Source organism: Harpia harpyja, chromosome 9, assembly GCF_026419915.1.
Source record: "Harpia harpyja isolate bHarHar1 chromosome 9, bHarHar1 primary haplotype, whole genome shotgun sequence".
NCBI classification, from domain to species: domain Eukaryota; kingdom Metazoa; phylum Chordata; class Aves; order Accipitriformes; family Accipitridae; genus Harpia; species Harpia harpyja.
In genome coordinates this window covers 27,210,708-27,232,507 of record NC_068948.1, presented here as the reverse complement: position 1 = coordinate 27,232,507, position 21,800 = coordinate 27,210,708, and the positions used below count along the sequence as shown (strand labels likewise).

At 66.0% G+C, this 21,800-nt stretch overlaps 3 protein-coding genes across 6 annotated transcripts; 1 reads left to right on the top strand and 2 right to left on the bottom strand.

Moving 5' to 3' along the window:
* Positions 1–1,600: 1,600 nt before the first annotated feature.
* On the top strand, positions 1,601–5,774 carry SHE (Src homology 2 domain containing E). 2 transcript variants are annotated; one of them, XM_052797734.1, is made up of 6 exons: positions 1,601–2,153; positions 2,822–2,948; positions 3,743–3,856; positions 4,469–4,619; positions 4,725–4,844; positions 5,255–5,774. In XM_052797734.1, exons 1-6 carry the CDS (start codon positions 1,758–1,760, stop codon positions 5,439–5,441), a joined length of 1,095 nt encoding a protein of 364 aa, XP_052653694.1. In that variant the 5' UTR covers positions 1,601–1,757; the 3' UTR covers positions 5,442–5,774. The 2 variants fall into 2 exon arrangements, with proteins under 2 accessions (XP_052653694.1, XP_052653693.1); XM_052797733.1 differs by having other exon boundaries at positions 1,605–2,153; positions 3,743–4,051.
* Positions 5,775–6,815: 1,041 nt separating this feature from the next.
* IL6R (interleukin 6 receptor) lies at positions 6,816–9,258 on the bottom strand. Its single transcript, XM_052797116.1, has 8 exons — positions 8,927–9,258; positions 8,585–8,769; positions 8,341–8,504; positions 8,101–8,245; positions 7,977–8,020; positions 7,766–7,844; positions 7,565–7,673; positions 6,816–7,483 (listed from the first exon to the last, which is right to left on the bottom strand). Exons 1-8 carry the CDS (start codon positions 9,256–9,258, stop codon positions 7,294–7,296), a joined length of 1,248 nt encoding a protein of 415 aa, XP_052653076.1. The 3' UTR covers positions 6,816–7,293.
* Positions 9,259–9,316: 58 nt separating this feature from the next.
* On the bottom strand, positions 9,317–21,604 carry ATP8B2 (ATPase phospholipid transporting 8B2). Of its 3 annotated transcripts, none has more exons than XM_052797114.1 (28): positions 21,438–21,604; positions 20,329–20,387; positions 19,462–19,575; positions 19,177–19,275; positions 18,924–18,985; positions 18,699–18,771; positions 18,258–18,328; positions 18,009–18,088; positions 17,641–17,799; positions 17,482–17,570; positions 17,201–17,397; positions 16,263–16,471; positions 15,997–16,040; positions 15,756–15,921; positions 15,490–15,678; positions 15,167–15,282; positions 14,850–15,014; positions 14,657–14,768; positions 14,410–14,515; positions 14,133–14,277; positions 13,863–14,046; positions 13,447–13,670; positions 13,018–13,101; positions 12,568–12,813; positions 12,297–12,435; positions 12,074–12,204; positions 11,694–11,975; positions 9,317–9,393 (listed from the first exon to the last, which is right to left on the bottom strand). In XM_052797114.1, exons 1-28 carry the CDS (start codon positions 21,466–21,468, stop codon positions 9,343–9,345), a joined length of 3,627 nt encoding a protein of 1,208 aa, XP_052653074.1. In that variant the 5' UTR covers positions 21,469–21,604; the 3' UTR covers positions 9,317–9,342. The 3 variants fall into 3 exon arrangements, with proteins under 3 accessions (XP_052653074.1, XP_052653073.1, XP_052653075.1); XM_052797113.1 differs by lacking the exon at positions 21,438–21,604 and adding an exon at positions 21,214–21,335; XM_052797115.1 differs by lacking the exons at positions 18,924–18,985; positions 21,438–21,604 and having other exon boundaries at positions 20,329–20,360.
* Positions 21,605–21,800: the final 196 nt, after the last annotated feature.

Sequence of the window (21,800 nt, the reverse complement as noted above, 5' to 3'; positions counted from 1 at the left end):
AGCACTTTTCACTAAGCTAGCACCCGAGTTTACTGGTGCAGGCACGGAGTTTTCCTTGGCCTCGAGAAGGCAAAGCTGAAGCCAGCCAAGATCCCACCGCCAGTTTGAGCGCCAGCCTAGCAGCAGCACCTTGCCACCACAGCGCTGGTGAGGAAATTGCCACCACTTCCTATGGCGCTGCTGGCAATCCTGCACCGCTGCTCAAGGCTGCCCAGCACCTGGATGGGGTGGGGTGCAGTGCTGGGGACCAGCCATCCCTGCTGAGTCAGGCTCCATTCTCCCAGTGCCCCCTCACAGCAGCAGGAACCCCCATGGGTAGGAGCTGGCTGGTCCCTGGGTTGTTCTCCAGCCCCTGCAAACAGGAGGAACTCGTGTCCTGCCCCAAACCAGGGCAGCCCAGTCCTGGGGGAGCATCTTTGCCTGCAAAACCCCATCCCTTTCTGTTGTGCTGTTGCACACAGGTAGGTAAGGGCACCCCACAGCCTAGCTGCCAGCCCGGCAGGAAGCCAGATGGCTGGGCTCAGCTGGGGTTTTCCGGCGAGGTCTCGGTGCAGCCAGCAGAAGTAGGTCTTCGCTGGTGTGGTGGGAACCACAGCCGCGGCGGCAACGAGCACACCAGGACCATGCCCTCCCTCTCGTTGGGCTGTGCATGGGTGTGTGTGGGGTCCGTACATGGGGTCCTTGCACGGGGGGGGGGGTGTCTGTGCACAGGTGCCATACATGGGGGGGGTCCATGCACAGGGTTTGTGCAGGGGGTCTGTGTATGGAGGCTGTCTTGGGGGGGGGGGGGGGGTGTGTGTCTCTGCGTGGGAGCCACACACAGGGTCTGTGCGTGGGGTCCATGTCCAGGGTCAAGACCCCTCATCCCATCAGCTGGGCAGGGTCCCGAGGTGTCCCAGCCTCACTGGACGGGACACCCCCCCTGCCCCGCCGCTCTCGGGGACCATGCAGCCCAGGGCAGCTGCCGGCCGGAGACATCGGCCCGGGGAGGATGGGGCCGGGACTCCCAGAGGCTGCCAGGGCCGGTGGCCGCCCGCCCGGCCGGTGCCGCGCCGTCCCCCCGGGGCCGCCCCCTCCGGATCTGGGCGGGGACCGCCGGCCCCTCCGGCTCCGTCCCGTCCCGTCCCGTCCCGCCGCCGCCGCCGCATGGGGCCCCCCGGGCCGGCCTGACTCCCCCCTGCAGCCTCGCCGCCCCCCGGAGACGGGCCCCGCCGAGGAGCCGCGACGGGACCCCCCGGCTGGCCGGCCCCGGCCGGACCCCCCCCCCTCGGAGCACGGAGAGACCCCCCGGGCCCCTTCCCCGGGGCCAGAGGACCCTCGGAGCCGCCCCGGGGCTGCCCCGGCCGGACCACCCCGCACGCCCGGCGAGACCCCCCGACGCGTCCCATCGCTGGAGCAGACACCCCGGCCCCCCGCCCCCCCCTGGGACCCTTCCCCGGGGCCAGGGACCCCCGGGGAGACACGGTCCCCTCCCCGGGACACGGGCACCGGCACCCGTGGGGACCCTCCAGCCGTCCCCGCGGGGGCGAAGGACGCCTGGAGCCCCCCCACCCACGTCGGGGGCGAAGGCCCCGGACCCCCCCTGCCCATATTCCCCTCCCGGGCTGGCCCCTGGCTGCCGAGGGTCCCGCTCCCAGGGCTGGGGGGAGCCGGGCTGCCCTGTGCCCCCAGGCTGAGCCAGCCCTGAGCTGGTGGGGCGGCCGTGGGGTGGCGAGGAGCCCCGGGGGGGCTGTGGCACCCTGCCCCTCCCCAGCCCCATGGCGGCCAAGTGGTTCAAGGAGTTCCCCTCCAACCTGAAGACGGTTTCAGAGAGGGCTCGGCCGGGCAGCAGTAGCCTGGGCAAGAGCCGCAAGAATTCAGCCGCAGAGTTGGGGGGCTGCCGGCCCGGCCAGGGGGGTGGCAAGGAGGGGGGTGGGCGGCTGTCGCGGGACAACCTGCAGGGTTTGCTTCAGGCCGCCACCGGGAAGATGCGGAAGAATTCACGAGTGGAGGGGGGCACTCCAGAGGGACCCCCCAAAACCTGCAGCACCTACATCAACCGCCTCATCAAGGTGGAGGCTCACGAGAAGAACGGGAAGGGGTACCCTGGCCCCCTGACCACCGGCCTCCCTGCCCCTGAGCAGGACAAGGGGAAGACCCCCAAGACAGAGACGGTAAGAGGGGGACCGGAGAGGAGAAGGGGGGGAGGGGGGGAGTGCATGGCACCCACAGCTTTAACCGCTTTGGGCTCCAGCTCATTAGCCTAGCTAACCCCGTCCTTTCATCACGCCCGGCTCTGGTGCCTTCAAATCCTGTTCAAAGCTCCCTTCATCCTGATCGCCCTTCATCTGCCGGGTGGTGGGGGGGAGCGCTCGCCAGGCCCCCTTGCCGCATCCCACTGTCTCTTATCCCACCCTGACCCCAGCACTTTGCTGCTGGTTAAACAAAGGCTGACGTAAAGCTTTTCTGGGAAGCCGGACTTTCACCCCCACGCAGCCCCAGGGTGGCTGGGAGCCAGTGGGGGGGGGCAGTGTCACCCAAAAGTGTCCCCGAGTCCACCCCCCAGGCTCCTCCCCACTGCTGGGGTGCTTAGGGATGGGCTCTGCCCCCACCCAAAGGTGCCACCGGGTGCACCCTCATGGGGTTGTAGCATTGCTTCATCTACCCCAGATGAGCTGCCATCCTGCCCCAGGGACTCCAGTGTCCCTGTCCCCTGCCTGGCGCTGCGCCAGTGGCATCCCCACCACCCTCTCCCACTCCACCACCACCGTCACACCTGGTGGGACACCTGACGGGACCCCTGGCAGCCCCCTGAGGCTGATGGTGCCTGTCACCTCCCTAGGTCATCATCCTGGAGGACTATGCCGACCCCTATGATGCCAAGCGTACCAAGGGGCAGCGGGATGCTGAGCGCCTGGGGGAGAATGATGGCTATATGGAGCCGTACGATGCCCAGCAGATGATCACAGGTACGTGCTGTGCCATGCCACAGCAACGCGGCTAGCACTGCTCCCTAGCCGGGAGCGCACAGCTGCCCCCAGAGCCACACGGCGAGGGAGGCTCCGGGAACAGGAAAGCCGCTCACTGCTTCCTGCGGCTGCGCAGGGCCAGATAAGGAGTGGGCGCGAGGCCGGACGCTGACCTGTGCCCGCCTGCCCCTTGCCCGGTGCCATGACCTGCTGCCATCACCCAATGGGTGCATGGGGCTCATGCAAAGCCCTCAATGCTCTCCAGCTGTCCTGGAGGATACACACAGCACCCCTGAGGGTCCCACGCAGCCGTGCCCCCCAGCCAGCGACCCCCTGGCCGGCGTGGCAGCCGCCCAGCTGGCCAGAACAACAGGAACTGACTTGGCCGGAAGCTGGAAATAAAAGATTTGCTGCTGATGGTTTTTTTCCGTGCGGGGCAGCCCAGGCTGTTTGGTGGAGCCCAGCGCCATGGGGCAAAGCGGGGGGCTGGGAGGGGTGTGAGCCCCCCGGGGTGGTCTCGCGCAGGGTGTAGCATTCTGCCACTGCGGACGCTGGCCAGCCCCACCGGCATGGTTCTGTCCCCATGGCACTGGCAGCTTCGGGGCTGCAACAGCAGGCCAGGCGCCATGAGGATGGGCCCCTTCCTGCTCCGGCTCCTCCCAAGCGTGTTCCCAATGGGGCGTCCCCGGCATGGGGTCCCTGGTGCACATCCCTACCCAAGCACCAGAGTTGGGGAGGGGTATCTCAGGGGACACACAGCCCCCTCCCTGACCCACCATCCCTCTTCCCTGCAGAAATCCGCCGTCGGGGCTCCAAGGACCCCCTGGTCAAAGCCATCCTGCTGCTGGACAGTCCTGGCGAGCCCGGGGAGGGGGGTGGCAAGCCAGAGCCAGCCAAGTGGCCGGCAGGCAAGGAGGCAACAGGGAAGGGGCCGCAGCTCTACGACACCCCTTATGAGCCCGGGGAGGGGGTGGCCGGGGGGACCCCAGAGCGCAGGGCAAGGGCTGGGGATGGGCACCTGCCCGAGAATGATGAGCGCCCGGCGGGCGAGTACGAGCAGCCCTGGGAGTGGAAGAAGGAGCAGATCGTCAAAGCACTGTCAGGTAGGGGATGGGGACAGGGATGGGGACAGACTTTTTAGTAGGGCCTGTAGTGCTAGGACTAAGGGTTTTAAACTAAAAAAGGGAAGATTTAGATTAGATATAAGGAAGAAATTTTTTACGCTGTGGGTGATGAGGCACTGGCACAGAGTGCCCAGAGAGGTGGTCCATGCCCCATCGCTGGAGACATTTGAGGTCCAGTTGGATGGGGCTCTGAGCAACCTGATTGAGTGTGGGAGATGTCCCTGCTCACGGCAGGGAGGGTTGGACTAGATGGGGATGGGGACATGGATGGAATGAGGCTGGGGAAGGGGGTGGGCCTAGGGCTGGGGACGGTGCTGGGGAGGGACAGAGCTAGGGATGGGGATGGAGGTAGCATGGAGGGAGCTTACATCTCATTTCCCCCCCCCCCCCCCCCAGTCCAGTTCGAGGGCTCGGAGCGTCCCAAGGAGGAGGTGCCACGGCAGCACCTACGCCAGAAGAGCTGGACCCCCAAGATGCTGAAGCCAGCAGGTGCTGAACATGGCGACGGGGAGCGGGTGGACCCTGCCCTGGCACTGGAGAAGCAGCCGTGAGTTGCAAGGCCAAGCCACATGAAGCAGCTGGGGTGGGAAAAGGCAGGGGGGGTGACCGGTGCTTTGCCACTGCTTAGCGTCCCCTCGGCGTCCCCCCACAGCTGGTACCATGGGGCCATCACGCGGGCCGAGGCAGAGAGCCGGCTGCAGGCGTGCCGGGAGGCCGGCTACCTGGTGCGCACCAGCGAGACTGGCAGCGGCAAGTACTCCATCGCACTCAAGTGAGTGGCATAGCAGCTGTGGAGTGGTGGTGGGGGTCCTGGCCCCAGGGAGGGAGGGGTCCCACCCTGGAGGGATGCTGTGGCAGGAGCACCCCTCCCCGTTGTTCACACCAGAGCCCTGATGGGGTGGAAGCACCCACATCCCAGGGGATGGCACCCCCCCCCCAACCAGTGGGGGGGACCCAGGCATCCTGGCGCTGTGCGGGGGGGGGGGGTGGGGTGGCGGCGTGTCCCCCTCCCTGGCGCATTGTCGGGAGCGCTGGTGGCGTTTCCTTCCTGAGGAAGCGGAGCCCCTGGAGCTGAAACAATCGGAGTGGGACGGGAACAAACAGGGGTGGATGCGGCTGTGGCCGCGGGGCGGGCGGGCGCCGGGGGGCTGGCGGCACCACTGACGCCCGCCGCTCGCCCAGGACCAGCCAGGGCTGCGTCCACATCATCGTGGCCCGGACCAAGGACAACAAGTACACGCTCAGCCAGGCCAGCGGTGTCTTTGCCAGCATCCCCGAGGTCGTGCACTACTACTCTACCGAGAAGCTGCCCTTCAAAGGAGCTGAGCACATGGCCCTGCTGCACCCCGTCCACTGCAAGCTGCATTAGCACCCACTAATGGCCCCCCCTCCCCGCGTGGCCTGCGACCCCCGGCCCCGGGGCATGGGGCAGGGTCCAGCCCTGGCAATCGCCACAGGAAGGGTCCAGCGGAGGACCCTTCAGTCACATCCCCAGCCCTGCAGGGACCCCACTCCTGCCTGGTGGCCGCTGCCCACCACTGGACTCCAGCAGGGCTGAGCTGCCCTTTTTCTGGGACAGATTCTGTCCACCCTGTGCCGGAGCCAACCCGCTGCAGGGCTGCCTCCAGCACTGGGGGCAGGGGGACGCAGCGAGATTGGAATGTGTAACGAAGTAGTAAAATAAACTTGTTGGCTGAGAGGAGGCAGGTGGTCCTGGGGGGGGGCAGGCTGGGGGCTGCAATGGGGGAAGGGATGGGGCAGGATTGGGGCTGGGGGCTGCAGTGGGGAAGGGATGGGGCAGGATTGGGGCTGGGGGCTGCAATGGGGAAGGGATGGGGCAGGATTGGGGCTGGGGGGCTGCAATGGGGAAATGATGGTGTTGGGGTCTGCAGAGGTGCAGGAACTGGGGCCCTGAGGATGCCAGGACAGGCAGGCGCCCAGGATGTGGGTGCTGTGGAGGGTGCAGCAAGACACCCAGCCACTTCCCTGCCTGGGACCTGGCTGCCAGGCTTGGCTCTGCTGGCAGCGGGGCCGTGGTGCTGCCTGAAACCAGGGCAGGTTTTTGGGGCTGGGGGCCCATCCGGGCTGACCTCGGGATGCAGCCCCTCGCCCCCCCCCCCCCCCCCAGGGGTCACCTGCCTGCTTGGGAGAGTGGAAGCAGGTAACTCAACCCCAGACTGATGCTGGCAGAAGCCACCCTGCTTTTGGGGGGCAGGAGTACTGGGGCTGCCCCAACCCGCACATCTGCATCCTGCCGGGCTTTTTATAGAGTGGGGCCGGCTGGGGCGGGGGGGAATGTGGCGTCCCCAGGGTGCCTGGGCACCCGCTCCCCTTGCCCTGCGGTTTCCTGCCTGGGTGCAGCTGCAGCTCCCCAGGGCGTTGCATAACCTGGCGTGGGGTGGGTTGCTGCTCAGAGCAGGGTCTGGGGAACACTCATTGGCATGGGGTCACAGCTTGGGGATACATGGCATTGGGGGGGAGCACAGCATGGGGTGCACAGCCTGGGAGGCACTTAGTGGCATGGGGGGCATGGCTTGGGGTACATGGCAGGGTTAGGGGGCACAGCAAGGCATATGGTGCATGGACTGGGGGTGCATGGCCTTGACTGGAGGGGGTGCATAGCCCAGCCTGACCCCACCACCCCCTGGAGTCACTCCCAGGCGAGGGAGACTTGCAGTGACCCCTTCATTATTCCCCCCCTCAAAAGCACCCACTCCATTACAAATCCAAGGCATTTATTTAAGAGTCACGGTTTGCCACATTTCCCCAACACGTGCTTTAAAAATAAGCCCCGGGGGGGGGGGGCGGGGCAGAGGGATGGGGCTGATCCAGCCAGGCCCCCCACTCCCTGACACCCGCGGCACTGTGGGGGCTAGGCCCTTCCCCGCGGGACCCCCAAACCCGGCCCCACGGGCAGAGCCCAGCCCTGCTCCCACGCTCCTATGCGGCCGTGCTTCCAGTGCCTTCACCCCCAGCCACCCCACCCTGGCCACGGCCCCGGAGCTGCCCCCTCGGGACCCATCTTGGGGACCGCCCTGGCTGGTTCTCCATGGGGCCAACGCTGATCCCCCTCCTCAGAGGCTGCTCCCAGCCCTGAGACCTGGGGGTGGCTTTCAGCACCCCCAGATCGGGGGCGGGGGCTGGGCTGTTCCCGGGGCCACATCCCAGCCCCGGGACCCCCGCCCAACCTGCAGGCACTTGCCAGTGCATCCAGCCCCCGGCTACTGCTCTGAGAAGAAATAGTCCAAATTGGTGACATGGAGAGCCCCAGGGGCCAGGGGGCCAGGGGGCAAGAGCAGGGGGGTCTCACTGAGTGGGGGGCTGGGGGGGCCCAGGGGCACTAGCACGTGCTGCGCCTCGCCTTCCTGCTTGGCCCCCTGCCGCCCACCCCTCCGCCATGTCTGCTTGTACCTGCAGGAGAGGAAAGTGGTCCCAGGTCGAGGGGGGGCAGGTAGAGTCGTCGTCCCCCCTTCCCTTCCCCTAGGCACTCACCTCACCACGATGCCAACAAAGAGGGCGATGCCCAGGAGCAGGCTCCCCCCGGCCACCAGGAAGGCGTAGGGGGATGCCATGGAGCGGGCACTGGCTTCCATGACAGCCCCTGCAGCAGAGAGAGGGGATGGGCTCCTTGTGGGGATGAGGGTCCCGTGGGTCCCAGCCCCTGGCAGCCAACCCATAGACCCCTCTCCTCACCACCAGCACCATCAGCAGCAACTTCCCCGAAGAGCTCGGGGGGCAGCGTGACCCCATAGGTGCCATCCTCCATGGGGAACTGCAAGAGAAGGCAGGGAGGCGCGATGGGATGGGGCAGCCCCCCCATCCTGGCATCCCGTTGTCCCACACGGGGTCATGACATCCAACCAGGAACGCGTTGTGTCCCCTCGGGGCTGAGGCCGTGCCCTACCTGTGAGCTGAAGGGTCCCATTTCAGAGGTGAGGTCCCTGGGGTCTGCAAGGGGAGGGAGGAGTGTGAGGCTGGGGGACCCTGGCCTGAGCCCCTGGCCTTGGGGCCACATGTCCCCCTCCTACCTGTCCAGGGGGTGCCCACCACCTCCTGGCTCCACTCGCTCCACGCGCCGTGGCCAAACTCCTCCTGCGCCCGCACCTGCACCACGTGACGCGTCCCTCGCCAGGCGTCACGGATGTCCAGCCATGTTGTCATCACCTGTTCCACCTGGAGGGGACATGGGCAGCATTGGGGTGGGGAAAGCCTCGCCGGGGCTGGGGGACAGCCCCACACTGGGGGGGGGCGGTGTATGTGTATCTCACCTCCGTGAAGGTCTCGGCAGGCTCGGGGCGGTAGCGGACCTGGAAGCGGAGCCAGTAGAAGCGGGGGTCCCAGGACAAGGGGTAGGACCAGTTGACGCGCAACTGCTGCGGTGCTTTCTCCAGTGCCTCCACTGTCACATTGAGGGGAGGGTCGGGCTTCACTGCTGGGGAAGGGGGGGCTCAGGGCCCGGCACCATACCGCTCAGCCGGCCCCAGCCCCTGGCAAGATGGGAGTGGTACTCACGGATGCTGCTGAGGGTGATGATCCTGTCCTCACCGGCCAAGCTGCCGGCGCCATTACTGACACACGTGGACACCACGAGAGGTTTGGTGTCATCAGCGCCGGGTGGCACCTTCACCCGGCAAACAAACTTCCGCGCCTTGGAGAAGTAGCGGCACCGCTGCTCTGTGGCATTCTCAGCCGCGAACCTGTGGGGATGTGGCTCGGCTGGGGCTGTGGCACACACCAGGCACGGGGCAGTCCTGGCCGACGTCGGGGAAAGGGTCTGTGGGGAGGGACAGTAAAGTCCCCTGCGTCCCATGCCATGGGGTCCCAGGCACAGGTAGGTGCTAGGATAGCACTCACCTCCGCTTCACCCAAAGCATCGCCCGCGTCCCTGGGGATGGCTTCGCCTGCAGCGGCCACTCGCACAGGACATCTTTGTCATGGCTCCGCCGGTAGCAGGAGACCCGGGGAGTTTCAGGGGGCTCTGCAAGGCAGGGAGGCGCTGGAGGACAGGGGACGCCGGACTGGGCGATACTGTGAGGGAAGCCCCCGTCCCAGCCCGGACCCACCTTCCACCAGCAGTCGCAGGGAGCGCAGCGGGCGGCCCCCCATGTAACAGCTGTAGCGCCCCGAGTCCTCGTAGCGCAGTCGCCACAGGAGCAGTGTGTTGCCCTCCGCCAGCCACCGGTCATGGCCCACCCCCACCGCCGCCACCGTCCCCCACTTCTCCATCTTCCAGGACACGGTGACGTTCGCCAGCCCCTCGTCCTGGCAGGTCAACGTGATGTTCGCTCCCAGGCGGCCCAGCACCGTGTCCCGCGAGAGCCCTGGGGGGACGAGAGAGGGTCAGGCAATAGAGATGAGACCCCAGGCCCCGCAGGTGTCCCCAGGGAAGGGGGAAGCCCCACTGTCTGCTCCCCATTCCCAGCGGCTGCTCAGTGTCAATATTTGCTGGAGGCACTGAGCCAGAGCGAGTGGCAGCTCCTGCTGAGCCAGCACTTCCCCACCGAGCAGGGCATCGGCCACCTGGCACACGGACCCCCCCCCCCGGCACCACCACAGGGACAGCCACCGCAGCACCCGGCCAGGGTGTGAGTGGGGGGTCCAGCGGTGGGAGCCGGCTGGGCAGCGTGAGGAGCAGAGAGCTGGGAGCGGGTGTCTGGGCGAACAGCAGGCTGGGGGTCCCCGGGGGTGCTGGGGTTCCGGCGCTGGAGGGGTTAAGCGACCGGGCAGCACCCGGCCAAGGCCTGGGCTGGGGCCAGGGAGGCCGCCCGAGGCAGCTCTCCCGGCTCTGGCTGCAAAGGTCAACAGCCAGCGCGGACCTGCCGGTTCCCGTCGGCTCCTGCTGCCGGGAACGCACCCAGCACCCTCCCAGCGCCGAGTAGCACCCAACATCCAGTACCCAGCCAGCCTCAGCACCCACCCGGGGTGCCCCGTAGCCGCACCCTGCCCGTCTCCCAGGGGCCCGGCCGAGCTCCGTCAGCGCTGGCAGGGAACCGTCCCCCCCCCGTAACCCAGACCCGGGGGGCCCCGGTACCGGCAGAGTCACCTCTCCCTCCCTCGGCCCGAGCCGGCGCAACCCCACCGCGGGGAGCGGGACGGGACGGGACGGGACTCCCGCCGCTCCACCCCGCCCTCCCCCGTGCCGGTCGCACTCACCGGTGGGGCCGCAGGGCCGTCCAGGAGCGGGAGCGGCGGCGGCGGCGAGGAGGAGGAGAGCGGCGGGGAGCAGCGGCCCCGGCAGCCGCGCCATGCGGCCGGCGCCGGACAGGAGAACATCGGCTGAGCCGCCCGCGGCGCGGCCGGTGCCCGCGGTTGTGAAACCGGGGCGGGGAGGGGGGAGCCGGGGGGGGGGGGGCGGCCCCTCGGCAGCAGCAGCAGCAGCACGTGCGCCCGGCGGGGCGGGGCCAGCCCGCACTGGGGCTGGGGGGGTGTGGGGGGGTGCCCGGCCCCCGGTGCTCCCGGTGGCCCGCACGTGCGCCCGCCGCCCGCCCCCACAGGACACAGGACACGGCAGAAGCTGCTCAGAACTTTTTTTTTTTTTTATAGAAAAAGCTGGTTTTTGGTTCTTTTCTTTTCTCTGTGGACCCATAAAATGATACAATTCCGCAATATAGAAACGTGTAATAAATTAGATGACCTCGCCCCTGCCCCCCCCGCGACACAAAATAACCCCCAAACACCCCCAAAAATAGACTCCAGCCCATGCCAGAGCCCGTCCTGAACAGTTTCCTCTTTGGTATGAAGGAGAGAGCGGCCCCCGGGACCCTAACACCCCCCCAGAGACCCTCTGACGGGGAGGGGACGATGCCCACCTGCCCCCCCTCCCCCCGCGAGGGTCCGGTCCCCTGGGAGCTGGCGAGGAGGAGGAGGGAGGAAGCAGAGGCCGAGTGTTGTGCAAGACCCCAGCGTGGGAGTGAATCACAGCGGCCTGCAAACGCCCCTGCTTCCCGCAGAAAGCAGGAAGGAGCCGGGGAACGCTTCCCCTTTCCCACCCGGCACCCTATCCCGGCGCACCCCAAGGCAGGGGGCTGGAGGACGGTGACATCCCTCGCCCCCCCGGCACCAGTGTCAGGCCCCCAGCGCTCCCCTCCATAACCAGCCGTGCCAACACTGAGAGAAACAAGTTGCTCTGTAAACGTGGAGGGTTTTTCCTTCCTTTTTTTTTTTTGTTGTTGTTGTGGGGTTTTGGTTTTTTTATCTTTTTTTTTTCCTGTTTTATATAAAAAGAAGACACGTGGTTGAGGGGTGGGGGAGGGGGCAGGGCGCTGTCACAGCCCCCCCAGACCCCCCGCGCCCGCCCGTGGTGGTGGCTCTGGCATAATACATTCGCATGTGATGGGGTATTTGCACTCCGTGGAGGTGAATACTGACAGAGGAGCGGCCCGGGGGGGCTGCTGGGGACAGCGGCCGTCCATCCTGGGGACGGGGAAGAGTATTTTTTTGGTTACACTGCGGCAGTCCAGACTCCTCCAAACCTCAGTACCTGGGCCCACATGGCCTCTGCTCCCCCCACAGGAACCCCCCCCCCCAGGAGGGGCTTGGCCCCCCATGGGCCATAGTGAGAGAAGGGGGCAGGGGTGCCCCTGGCTGCACAGGAGGGGACGCAACTCCCCCAGCCTCACACCTTGAGTGTCTTGTCGGCCACGCCGCTGGGGCTGCCGGCAGTGCTGCCGTCGCTGCCTTTCTTCTTGCGCAGGGTCTCAATCCAGCTGGCGCTGGGGCGGGTGGCGAAGCTGGAGAGTGCCAGGGAGCTGAGCCGCATGTTCTTGCCCGACATGATGAGCTCCCCAAAACCCTCCTGGTGGGAGAAGGCATAGCCAGAACGGTGCGAGCCCACACGCCCCACACGCCGCATGCACCGGTGCTGGGTCTTCTGCTTCTTCCGTACCAGCTGAGTGTAGCGCACCTGGGGACATCACCAGGGGACAGGGTCAGGGACCCCCAGAACCGCATGCCCTCTGGGGTCGGGACCCCGTGTTCGCTCCCCAGGCCACACTCTCTCACCGTGTCTGAGAGTTCAGGTTTCAGATCCAGCTTGAGGAAGCGAAAGGCCACAACGGGCATGATGCAGACCACAGTGGTGAGGGCGATGGTCAGCCAGACAGTGGGCTGGGCCAGCGTGTTCTGTGCATTACCTGGGGCGGGGAAGCGCGAGTCCAGCCAGGGCTCAACTGGGGCAGCACCCTGCTGGGGTGGGGCGGCATCGCTCAGCCCCCCTGGGACTCACCCACAAAGCGGAACTGGTTGGGGAACATCTGGAATAGGCCATCGCTGTGCATGGCGAAGAGGATGGCAAAGTAGGCGGTCAGGCTGCCCCAAATGAAGAAGTGGTTGATGGCCGTCCAGAAGCCTGTGTCCAGCCCGATCTGATGGAGAGGGGAAGGGGCAGGCAGGGCTCAGGGGATGGCCGCAGTGCTCCGAGCACGGCCACAGGGCAGGATGGGACCCAAACTTTGTGCTACAGGTGAGGGGCTGGGACCAAGCAGCCGTGTCCCTACCTGCACGCTGACGACAATCACAAGGGAGGTGGCGACAGTAACAGCGAAGGACTGGTAGTCGGCCAGCTGGGCGCCATCATCGCGGGTGGCATCAGCGAAGACGCCGTAGGGGATGAAGAACATGAGGATGGAGGTGTAGATGCCCTGGGCGATGCAGATGAAGAACTCCCGCTTGTTGAAGAGCAGGTTCAGCTGCCCAGGCTCGTAGAGCTTGGGGTACTCCATGCTCCGCTGCTCTGGCACATCCTGGGGGCACAAGGCACTCTGGGCACCTCCCTCCAGCCCAGGGCAGGCTGGGGCTGGGCTGACCTCCACCACCACCCACAGAAGGACAAGGACAGCCTAGCCTGGGCACCCAGGCACCCCTTTCTTCCGCAGCGTGGGTCACGCAGGGGAGCCAGGCCAGCTCCTCATGCACCCAAGGACCACCCTCACCGCTCCCCACTGTACCTGGTCGAAGACGCCCATGGCGAGCACGGGCAGTGACGTGTAGACGATGTTGTACAGCGTGATGAAGTACTGGTCATACACGGTCTGCGTGGAATGGAGTGCTCAGGGGGACACAAGACCTGTCTGCCCCATGCCCCAGCCGGCCCCAGCACCCAAAGCTGCCGGAAAAGGAAAGCCGCCGCCAGTCCCCCCTCCTGAGGGTGCCCACCCCAAGCGGCACAGGGTGCTGCTGCCACCGAGCGGCAGCCCCGGCCATACGGGCTCCTCGCACCCACCACACACTGCCGCGTTCTGGAGGGATCCCAAGCTGTGCCTGCTGGTGCAGGATGAGGTCCCACAGGGAGCCTGGGGACTGGGGCATGCTTCTGAGCAGAGGGGTCCCACAGACAAACCCTCCCCAACTCTAAACACAAGAAGCCAGCAACGCACCTGTGCTGAGAAGCCGCAGAAGAAGCCAAACCAGAAGTGGACCATGGTGAAGGCGAAGTTCTTGTAGAAGAAGTAGCAGAGGAACTTGCACATGCGTAGGTAAGACCAGCGCCCATGCACCAGGAGCAGGCGCTGCAGGAACTTGAACTGCGAGAAGGAGTAGTCGGAGGCCAGCACCGCCTGGATGCCTTCCTGCCCGCTGATGCCCACCCCGATGTGGGCAGCTGCAGAGCGAAGACACACATGAAGTGAGGAGGGCTCTGCCAGGAGCACAGGGGACCAGGGGTGGCAGCCCCCCACAGTGGGACTGTGCCCCAGTGGGGCACAGAGGGGCGAGGACAGAGGCTGCCATGGGGCCCGGGATGGTGCAAGGGGGGACCTGTCCCTCCTGCAGCTCCCCAGACCCCAGGACGTACTCTTGATCATGCTAACATCGTTGGCCCCATCCCCGATGGCCAGGGTCACAGCTTTCTTGTACTTCTTCACCAGCTCCACCACCTGGGCTTTCTGCAAGGGTGTGACGCGGCAGCAGATGACGGCCTTGCAGGCACATGCCGTCTCCAGGAACTCCACCTCCATGTCAGCCTCCAGTGCGTGGGCCTGCGAGGAGAGCAGGGGGACAATGGGGAGCATGGCCCACAGCTGGGCACGGTGCCCTGTCCAGCCTGGCACTCCCAGGTCCCTACCAGGCTGTGCCCATTGATGACCAGGGCATATTCGCCTGCAATGGCTTCCAGCACTGAGGTGAACTTGGAGGAGGAGAGTTTCTCCTGGTAGGAGAAGCCGTTGCCCATGGAGCGCGATGCATCCATCATCTTCTCCCGGGCTTTTCTGAGGAGAAAGAGAGGGGTCGGGGGCCCCGATTCAGGGCACTTCCATATCCCCCAGCTCGCCCACAAGCAGCCGTGCCCCATGCTGGCCCCACGTGTGTCCTCTGCCCAGCCCTGCCCCCCCGACCCTCACCTGAGCTCCTCTCGCACCTCCAGCACAGTGTGGCCTGTGACCACAAACACCTCTGTCATGTCATCCGTCAGCATCTTGCAGGAGTAGCCGATGTTCACAGCTGTTTCTGGGGACAGGAAACCAGGGGCTGAGCCAGGGTCAGCTCAGGGGGGAGTGTCTGTCCCACCACCCCCCAGGCAGGTGGGATCCAGCCCATGAATGTTCTCATCTGTAGCCAGCCCAGACTCCTACCCCAGCAATGCCTCACCCTGTTTGTCCCCCGTCAGCACCCAGATCTTGATGTTGGCCAGCGTCAGGATGGCAATGGTTTCGGGGACCCCCTGCTGCAGTTTGTCCTCGATGGCTGTGGCTCCAAGCAGCTGGGGGACCCAAACAGGTGGGAGGTCAGCAGGGGCTGCCCCCCAGTCACCTCCTGCCCCCAGTGCCCCCAGCCCACGTACCATCATATCATGCTCCACCTCGTCATAGAGCCGAGCCAGGCGATCCTCACGGGCCTCAGGGGCACTGCCGGCTTGGCGCAGCCGCTTGGACCAGTCCTCATAGTAACTCTCCTCCAGGTCTTTGTAGGCCAGCACCAGCGTCCGCAGCCCCTCACCAGCATATTCCTGCAAGTGGCTGGAGCTGGGTGCACAGGCAGACCCTGACGGTGCCCCCAGACCCCGACTGCCCCCCAGGACATGGCACAAGCCAGGCTCCGTGCTTCTGGGCAGCCTCTCTTCCCTTCCCAGCCCTGCCCGCAGCGCCCTGCCCCACTCACATTGAGGTGGTCGGTGGTGACGTTGGTCAGGTCCTGGTTGATGGGGTGCAGGCGCTCCAGCAGGATGGTGTCAGCACCTTTGCAGTACAGACGGATCTTGCCCTCGGGGCTGCGGACTGCAGGGAGCAGGGGACAAGCTGCCTGGCTCAGGGGTGCAGGAGTGGGTCCCACTCCAATCCCCAGCCATGATCCCATGATGCCTCCACAGTCACATCACCATCCGCATGGGGCTGGTCTCCAGCACACCGCACTGAGCCCCCACGCCCCAGCCCCACCAGGGCCCTCACAACCCCACAGCCCCTGTGCCATGCCCAGGACCTCACCGATGACGGACATGCGCTTGCGGATGTTGTTGAAGTCCAGGATGGCCAGCAGCTGGTAGGTGATGGCTCGACCCAGCTCGTGCACCGTGATGGTCTTCGGCGTGCGGGACCGGAACACGAAGCCAAAGTTTCTGGCAGCTGTGACTAGCGCTCCCTCATCTGGGGACTGAGCCTTGTAATACAGCTCCCCTGGGGACAGCACAGGGGGTCAGAGCCAGCACCATGCCCCCAGCTGTGCAGGGACAGGTCCTGCCCTCCGCACCCACCTTCACTCTTCTCCTCGGACATGACGGTGTGGCAGAGCGAGAGCAGGCGGAAGAACTCATGCACGTGGGGGTCTCCCAGATTGACGGCTTCCAGCAGGCTGGGGTCCCAGAACTGGAACCGTGGGTCCGCCAGTGGGTTGAAGGAGAAATCGACTGGCTCTGGCCTCTGGCAGGGGCAGAGATGGGGTTACGCCCCTGCAGCACACGGCACAGTCAGGCACCGGCCCTGCAGTACCCTTACTTCTCTCAGCTCCGCCTTGTGACCCAGCACATTCTGCATGTCACCTGTGAACCAAGGCACAGAGTTAACCAGGACAGTGACCCAATGCTGCTGCCCCACTGGCACCCGCACCCAGGGAGGCCACAGGGCAGTGGCAGCCCCACAATGCTACGGCTGCGCCCCTTTGTCCCCCAGCTGCCCCCAGTGCCCCAAAGGGTCTGCAGGAGGGGAGCCAGTACCTCCGCACCCTGCAGGCACTCAGCCCGGCCCCGGTGCCCTGCACTCACCATAGCTGTGCCTGTTCACAGAGCACTTGCTGAAGACCATTATGTTCTGGGTGAGGGTGCCGGTCTTGTCAGAGAAGATGTATTCCACCTGCCCCAGCTCCTCATTGAGGGTGGTGGTCCGGGCCTCGGCTGGTGTCTGGCGCTTGGCACAGTACATCTTCTTGTCCCAGTTGATGAAGTAGCTGTGCCCGAGACGGATCACCTCCACACTGCAGGGGGGGAAAGCTGGGTGTCACCGGAGCAGGGCAGCACACTCTGCTGAGCCAGCGATGGGCACACACCCACCCACCCCAGACCCCCAAGCACCTGGGGCCCCCTGGCACCCAGGGCCCCCATGCTGCTTGCTGGCTCCCGCGCCCTTCCCCAGGGCTGGCCTGCACCCGCTCCTACCGACAGCCACCGCCAAGCCAGGGCTGGGGACGCAGGACCTGGCACCGAGGGGGTAGCCCACAGGGCTCCCCAGGCATCTCTCACACCTACGCGCCCCAAACCCCCTCCCCGGCGCCCAGGGCAGACAGCAATGAGCTAGTGGGAGGGGTGGGGGTGACACGTTCTTACCTCGGGGCTAAGGGTGACAGAACCCATGCTGGGGAACGAAAAGAGAGAGAAATTAAAAGAGAGAGAGAAGGGGACAGTGCAGAAGCCTGGGAACTGCAGGAGGGCTGAGCAAAATAACCAGCATACAGCCAGGGTAGGGAGAGACGAGCAGCCGGACAGACACAGCCGGAAGGGCCCCAAAGGACCTGTGGGGTCTCAGGTCTTGGGGTATCCCTGAGGGCAGACGTGGCCCATCACCAGGAGAGCAGCCCACACCCACCCCACGCACACAGCTCTGCCCGTGAGTCTCCGTCCCCATCTCCCCTCCCCAGAGGGCACCCCTAATTCCCGGTGCCTGCCCCTAGCACACCCCCAGCCCAGCCCCTCGGCCCCTGCCCTACCTCACGTAGAGCGAGATGGGCACCACAGTGTTGAGGATGATGATGTAGGACCAGAAGGAGAGGAAGCCAGAGAAGAAGGCACTGTGCACCCCCTCATCCCAGGGCAGGTAGATCTGGAAGCAGACGCCCACCTCATGCTCCCAAATGGCGTTGCCGATGGCCAGGATCACCCCCATGCACACCAGGAACCCGAAGATCTGGGGACAGGACAGGACAGGACAGGACATCAGAGCCCCAACCAGGTCAGAGCCTGGGCTCCCTGGGATCTGCCTTCCGCATACCCAGAGCACCAGTGTGTTCATCAGCCGATCGATGCTCGTCCGCTTGAACTTGGTCCGACCGCTGTTCTGCATCAGTTTTGTGTCGGGCCCTGGGGAGAGGGAAGGGCATCAGCGGGGTCTCTTACACGCAGTGCAGCGGCAGCAGCTGTCCCAGCCCACCTGCAAAGATGACGAGGCCGAAGCACCACTCGGTGTTGCGTAGGACGCAGCCCCGCAGCAGCATGTTCTGGTTGCTCAGGGGGTACTTGTTCTCCTTCCAGTACAGCATCCCGCCAAACTTGTCCAGCTTGTTATTGGGGGGTTCACAGATCACCTCGCCTGGGTGCAGGGGATGGCTCAGCTGTAACATGCCTTCTGCATGTGGCCAGCTCCATCCCAGTGCTCCCAGCACTGTCCCCAGCTCCCCAGAGATCCGCTTCAAGCCACAGGACCACACCACTGAGTGGATGGTCCTGGTGTCTCCAGGGTGGACCCACACCAGGTGATGGAGGAGGAAACCCAGGGGCTCCCCCATTGCAGGCACTCACCGTCAAACCGAGCCAGCTTGCTGGTGTCACCCAGCTCCGAGGTGACAGGGATGGCCTGCCGTACCTTCATGTTGGTCTCTCTGCGGGCAAGGAGGCACCACGTGCGGGGTTAGTGACAGCCTGGCAGGGAGAGCCTTTGCAGATGTTCCCCGGTTTCAGGTCCGTGGCAGCTCCTGCCTTGCCCACAGCCCATTCTCACTCCTGCCTTTCAGCTTCCCCTGCCAGCCAAGGCGAGCAGGGGTTACCTACCCGTCCAGCTCCGCGGTCTCTATGTAGCACAACCCATGGGGTTCGCTGCTGGAGAGGAGGAGGAGGTCAGCCTGCCGGGAGAGACACGTGAAGGGTTGTGCTGACGCTGGGGCTCCCCTACACCTTCCCCAGGGAAGCTCCTGGCCCTCAGATGCCAGGGGCCAGCGGGATCTCCAGAACCACGCGTCCTTAGCAGGGTGCTGCCAGCACCCTGACATGGACACCATTGCCTGAAGCGCCCACATCAGCCAAATCCCCAGAGCTCAAACATGGCTCAAGCACTACAACTTAAATGCAACTTCCAGGCTGGTGAGTCCCTGATGTCTGCACCCCAGGAGATGATGGAGGAGCAGAAAAGCAGACCGGGTGCAGCACCACACCATGCTGCTGTCCCTGCATGCTGCCCAGCTGGGACCATGCTTGCCTTGGTGCCACACTCACCGCCACGAACTGGTTGTTCTCCAACTTGATGATGTCTCCGACACGGACATTCATCCACTGCTCTTGCCGGAGGCTGCGGAGGGACAGCAGAGTGGAGTTAGGCAGGAACCGGCAGCATTGCCTCTCCCCTGCCCCACTGCACTCTGCCCCTGCCTGCAGCCCTGTGCTGCATCCCGCAGGGCCCCGTGGCCCTGTCCCCGGCTGCCCTGTCCCCATGACACTCACACTCCGCCGATCAGCACCTGAGACTGCCGGTTGTTCACCTGGTTGTCACTTTTATGGCGGAACTGGGTGCGGAGGGAAAGAGACAGCAGTGTCAGCCCCTCTGGGGATGGGGTCCTGCGTCCCTCCCCCTGCAAATGCCATGGCCCCAGGCACTGCACACCCGCACCAGGGTCACAGCCCCCCGCCCAGCTCCAAGTCCCCATGCCCTGCTGGCAGCCAGCCTGGGTAGAGGGGCACCTGGGGGACCACTCACATAGTCGTCGGTAGCATCTTTGACAGCTGTGATGGTTAAGACAAGAACCAAAGGCACAATGGTGGTGAACCAGGAGAGCGAAGAGATCTGTGGGATCAGCTGGGGACAGGGAGCAGGAGTTACAGGGAACCAGGCCAGCCCCAGGCCCACGCTACCCCTGCTCAAGGGTGCCAAACCCACCGCTTGCCAGTGGCAGGACATGCCCTGGGCCCTCCTTGCTGCCCAGCCAGGGAAGGACAGTGGGGGGGGGGGCCCATCTGCCTCCTCAGGCCCTCCAGCACTCACCTGCAGGATGAGGAGGAAGAGGAAATAGGTGTTGGCCACTTCCTGGAACTGCTCGAAGAGGTTGACAGGCAGGAAGGTGACGATGTTGTACTTGGAGGTCTTGATGCAGTTGCTCTGGGGACGGACGGGGCGAGAAGGGGGGTCACAAGTTGCTGAGGCCCTGTAACACTGCCCCCCCCCCCCCGCATCACTCTGGGGGCAGGGCTGCAGATCACTGCACCCCTAATTTGGGAGCTCTGGACAGCAGCCTGGATCCCCGGCTCCTGCGCCTGCTCTAGCTCCCTGGCAGCTTCCTCGAGAAGCCGATTCCTCCACCTCAGTCACCAGCCAGTACCCAGGGACCACCCTCCTTCAGCGGCAGCATCCGGACCACCCAGGCGGCAGCACCCAGCCTCCCCAAGGGTCACCCTCATCCAGACCCCCTGCTCCCCGCCCACGGCGAGGCCGATGCAGGGCCTGGTCTGGAGCACCCAGAAATAACCTCCAGCATGGAGGGGGAGGCCAAGGTGAGCGGTGCCCCTCCCCCAGTGGCTCCAGAAGCTCATTAATTAGCCATACACAGAACCACATCAGGGACTGGGCAGGGGTGCAGGCAGAACGGGGGGAGGGGGGCCGGCAGAGGATGGGAGGGCTGCATCCCTCCCCATGGGAGCACACCGTGCCCCCCTCCAGCTGGGCCGCCCCAGCCCCTGAGCTCCGTTGGCGTTAACAGCTCATCAGCACAATTTTTTCAGGGACAAACATCTATTTTTAGCTGTAACCCCCGCCCTGCTGCTCCGGGGGGGAGTGACGCAGGCCCCAGCCCCCCAAACCTGCCCGAGCCTCAGGACGAGGCCCCAAGGGACTGGGCTCGGCCACCCCACTCACCGCGTACTGGAACTTCTCGTTGTACTCCCGCGCATTGGCTCGCACCCGCCTCTCCTCCTCTGCAACACAGCGCGCTCCGTCAGCCCGGTGCCCCTGCACCCCCAGACCTCCTCTCTGCACTCCCAGACCTCTCAAAGTCCCCCAGGCAAGCCCAGGAGCCCCAGACCCCCAGGAGAACAGGGAAGCTCCCCAGCCATGTCATGTGGCCCTTTGCTCCCCCCACACCAGCACCCACACCCCTGCACCCCCAGCCCTCTTCTTGTGCAACCCCACACCACCAGCCCTGCTTATCTGCGCCCCCAGCCCTGCAATCCCAGACCTCCAACCCTGCTTAGCTGCAATCCCAGACCCCTGGCCCTGCACGCCCAGAGCCCCAGCCTTTCTTAGCTGCACTCCCAGATGCCCAGCACTGCACCCCCAGACCCCCAACCCTGCTTAGCTGTGCCCCCAGAGCCCCAGCCCTGCACCCCCAGACCCCCAACCTTGCTTAGCTGCACCCCCAGACCCCCAGCCTTGCTTAGCTGCACCCCCAGACCCCCAGCCCTGCACCCCCAGCCCTGCTTAGCTGCGACCCCAGACCTCCAGACTCCCAGCCCTCTTCTTCTGCACCCACAGACCGACCCTCCAGCAATGCTTATCTGTCCCCCCAAACTTGTACCCCCATATCCCCAGCCTTGCTTACCTGCACCCCCAGCCCTGGATATCTGCACCCACAGACCCCCCCCAGCCCCGCACTCCCAGACCCCTGTCCCAGAACCCCCAGATCCTGCATCCCCGGTCTTGCTTATTGGCGTCCCCAGCCCTGCACCCCCAGACCCGCAGCCCTTCTTAGCTGCACCCCCACACCCCCCCCGGTCCCGCCGCAGGACCCCGCCCCGCACCCACCCGCCCCACCGGGGCCGTGGACCCGCCGCCACTTCTCGGGCATCTCCCGGGGCACCGTCATGGCTGCGGGACCTCGGCGCGCCCCGGCGGCGCCATCCGGCGCCTCCGCTGCCGGTGCCCCGGCCCGGGCCCTCCCGGCCCGCCCCGCCCCCGCCGCGTTGCCGGGGCAACGGCCGCACCGGGGCCCACCGGGGCCTACCGGGCGCCGCCGCCGCCGCCCTCACCTGGGGCCCGGCGGGCCGCCCACCGCTCCATGGCCCGCGGCCCCGCAGCCCATGGGGAGCGGGCGGCCGGGGCCGGGGGCCGGGGGGGCCGGTACCGTGGCCGCTGCGGCCCCGCTCCCGCTACCGCGCCGCTGCCGCCGCCTCAGCGCCCCATGGCCGCGGCGGCGCCGGTCGGCGGCGGAAGTGATGGGGCGGGCGGCGGGGGGAGCGACCGAACGCTGCCCCGGGGGGACGGGGCGGCCCGGGGAGCGGGGGGTGGGGGTGGCGGCATCGGGCGTTCCCGGGGAGCGGGGGGGGGCAGTCCCGGGGGGTCCCGGAGTACAAGCGGGGCAGCCCCAGGGGGTCCCTGGGAGGGGCCCGGGG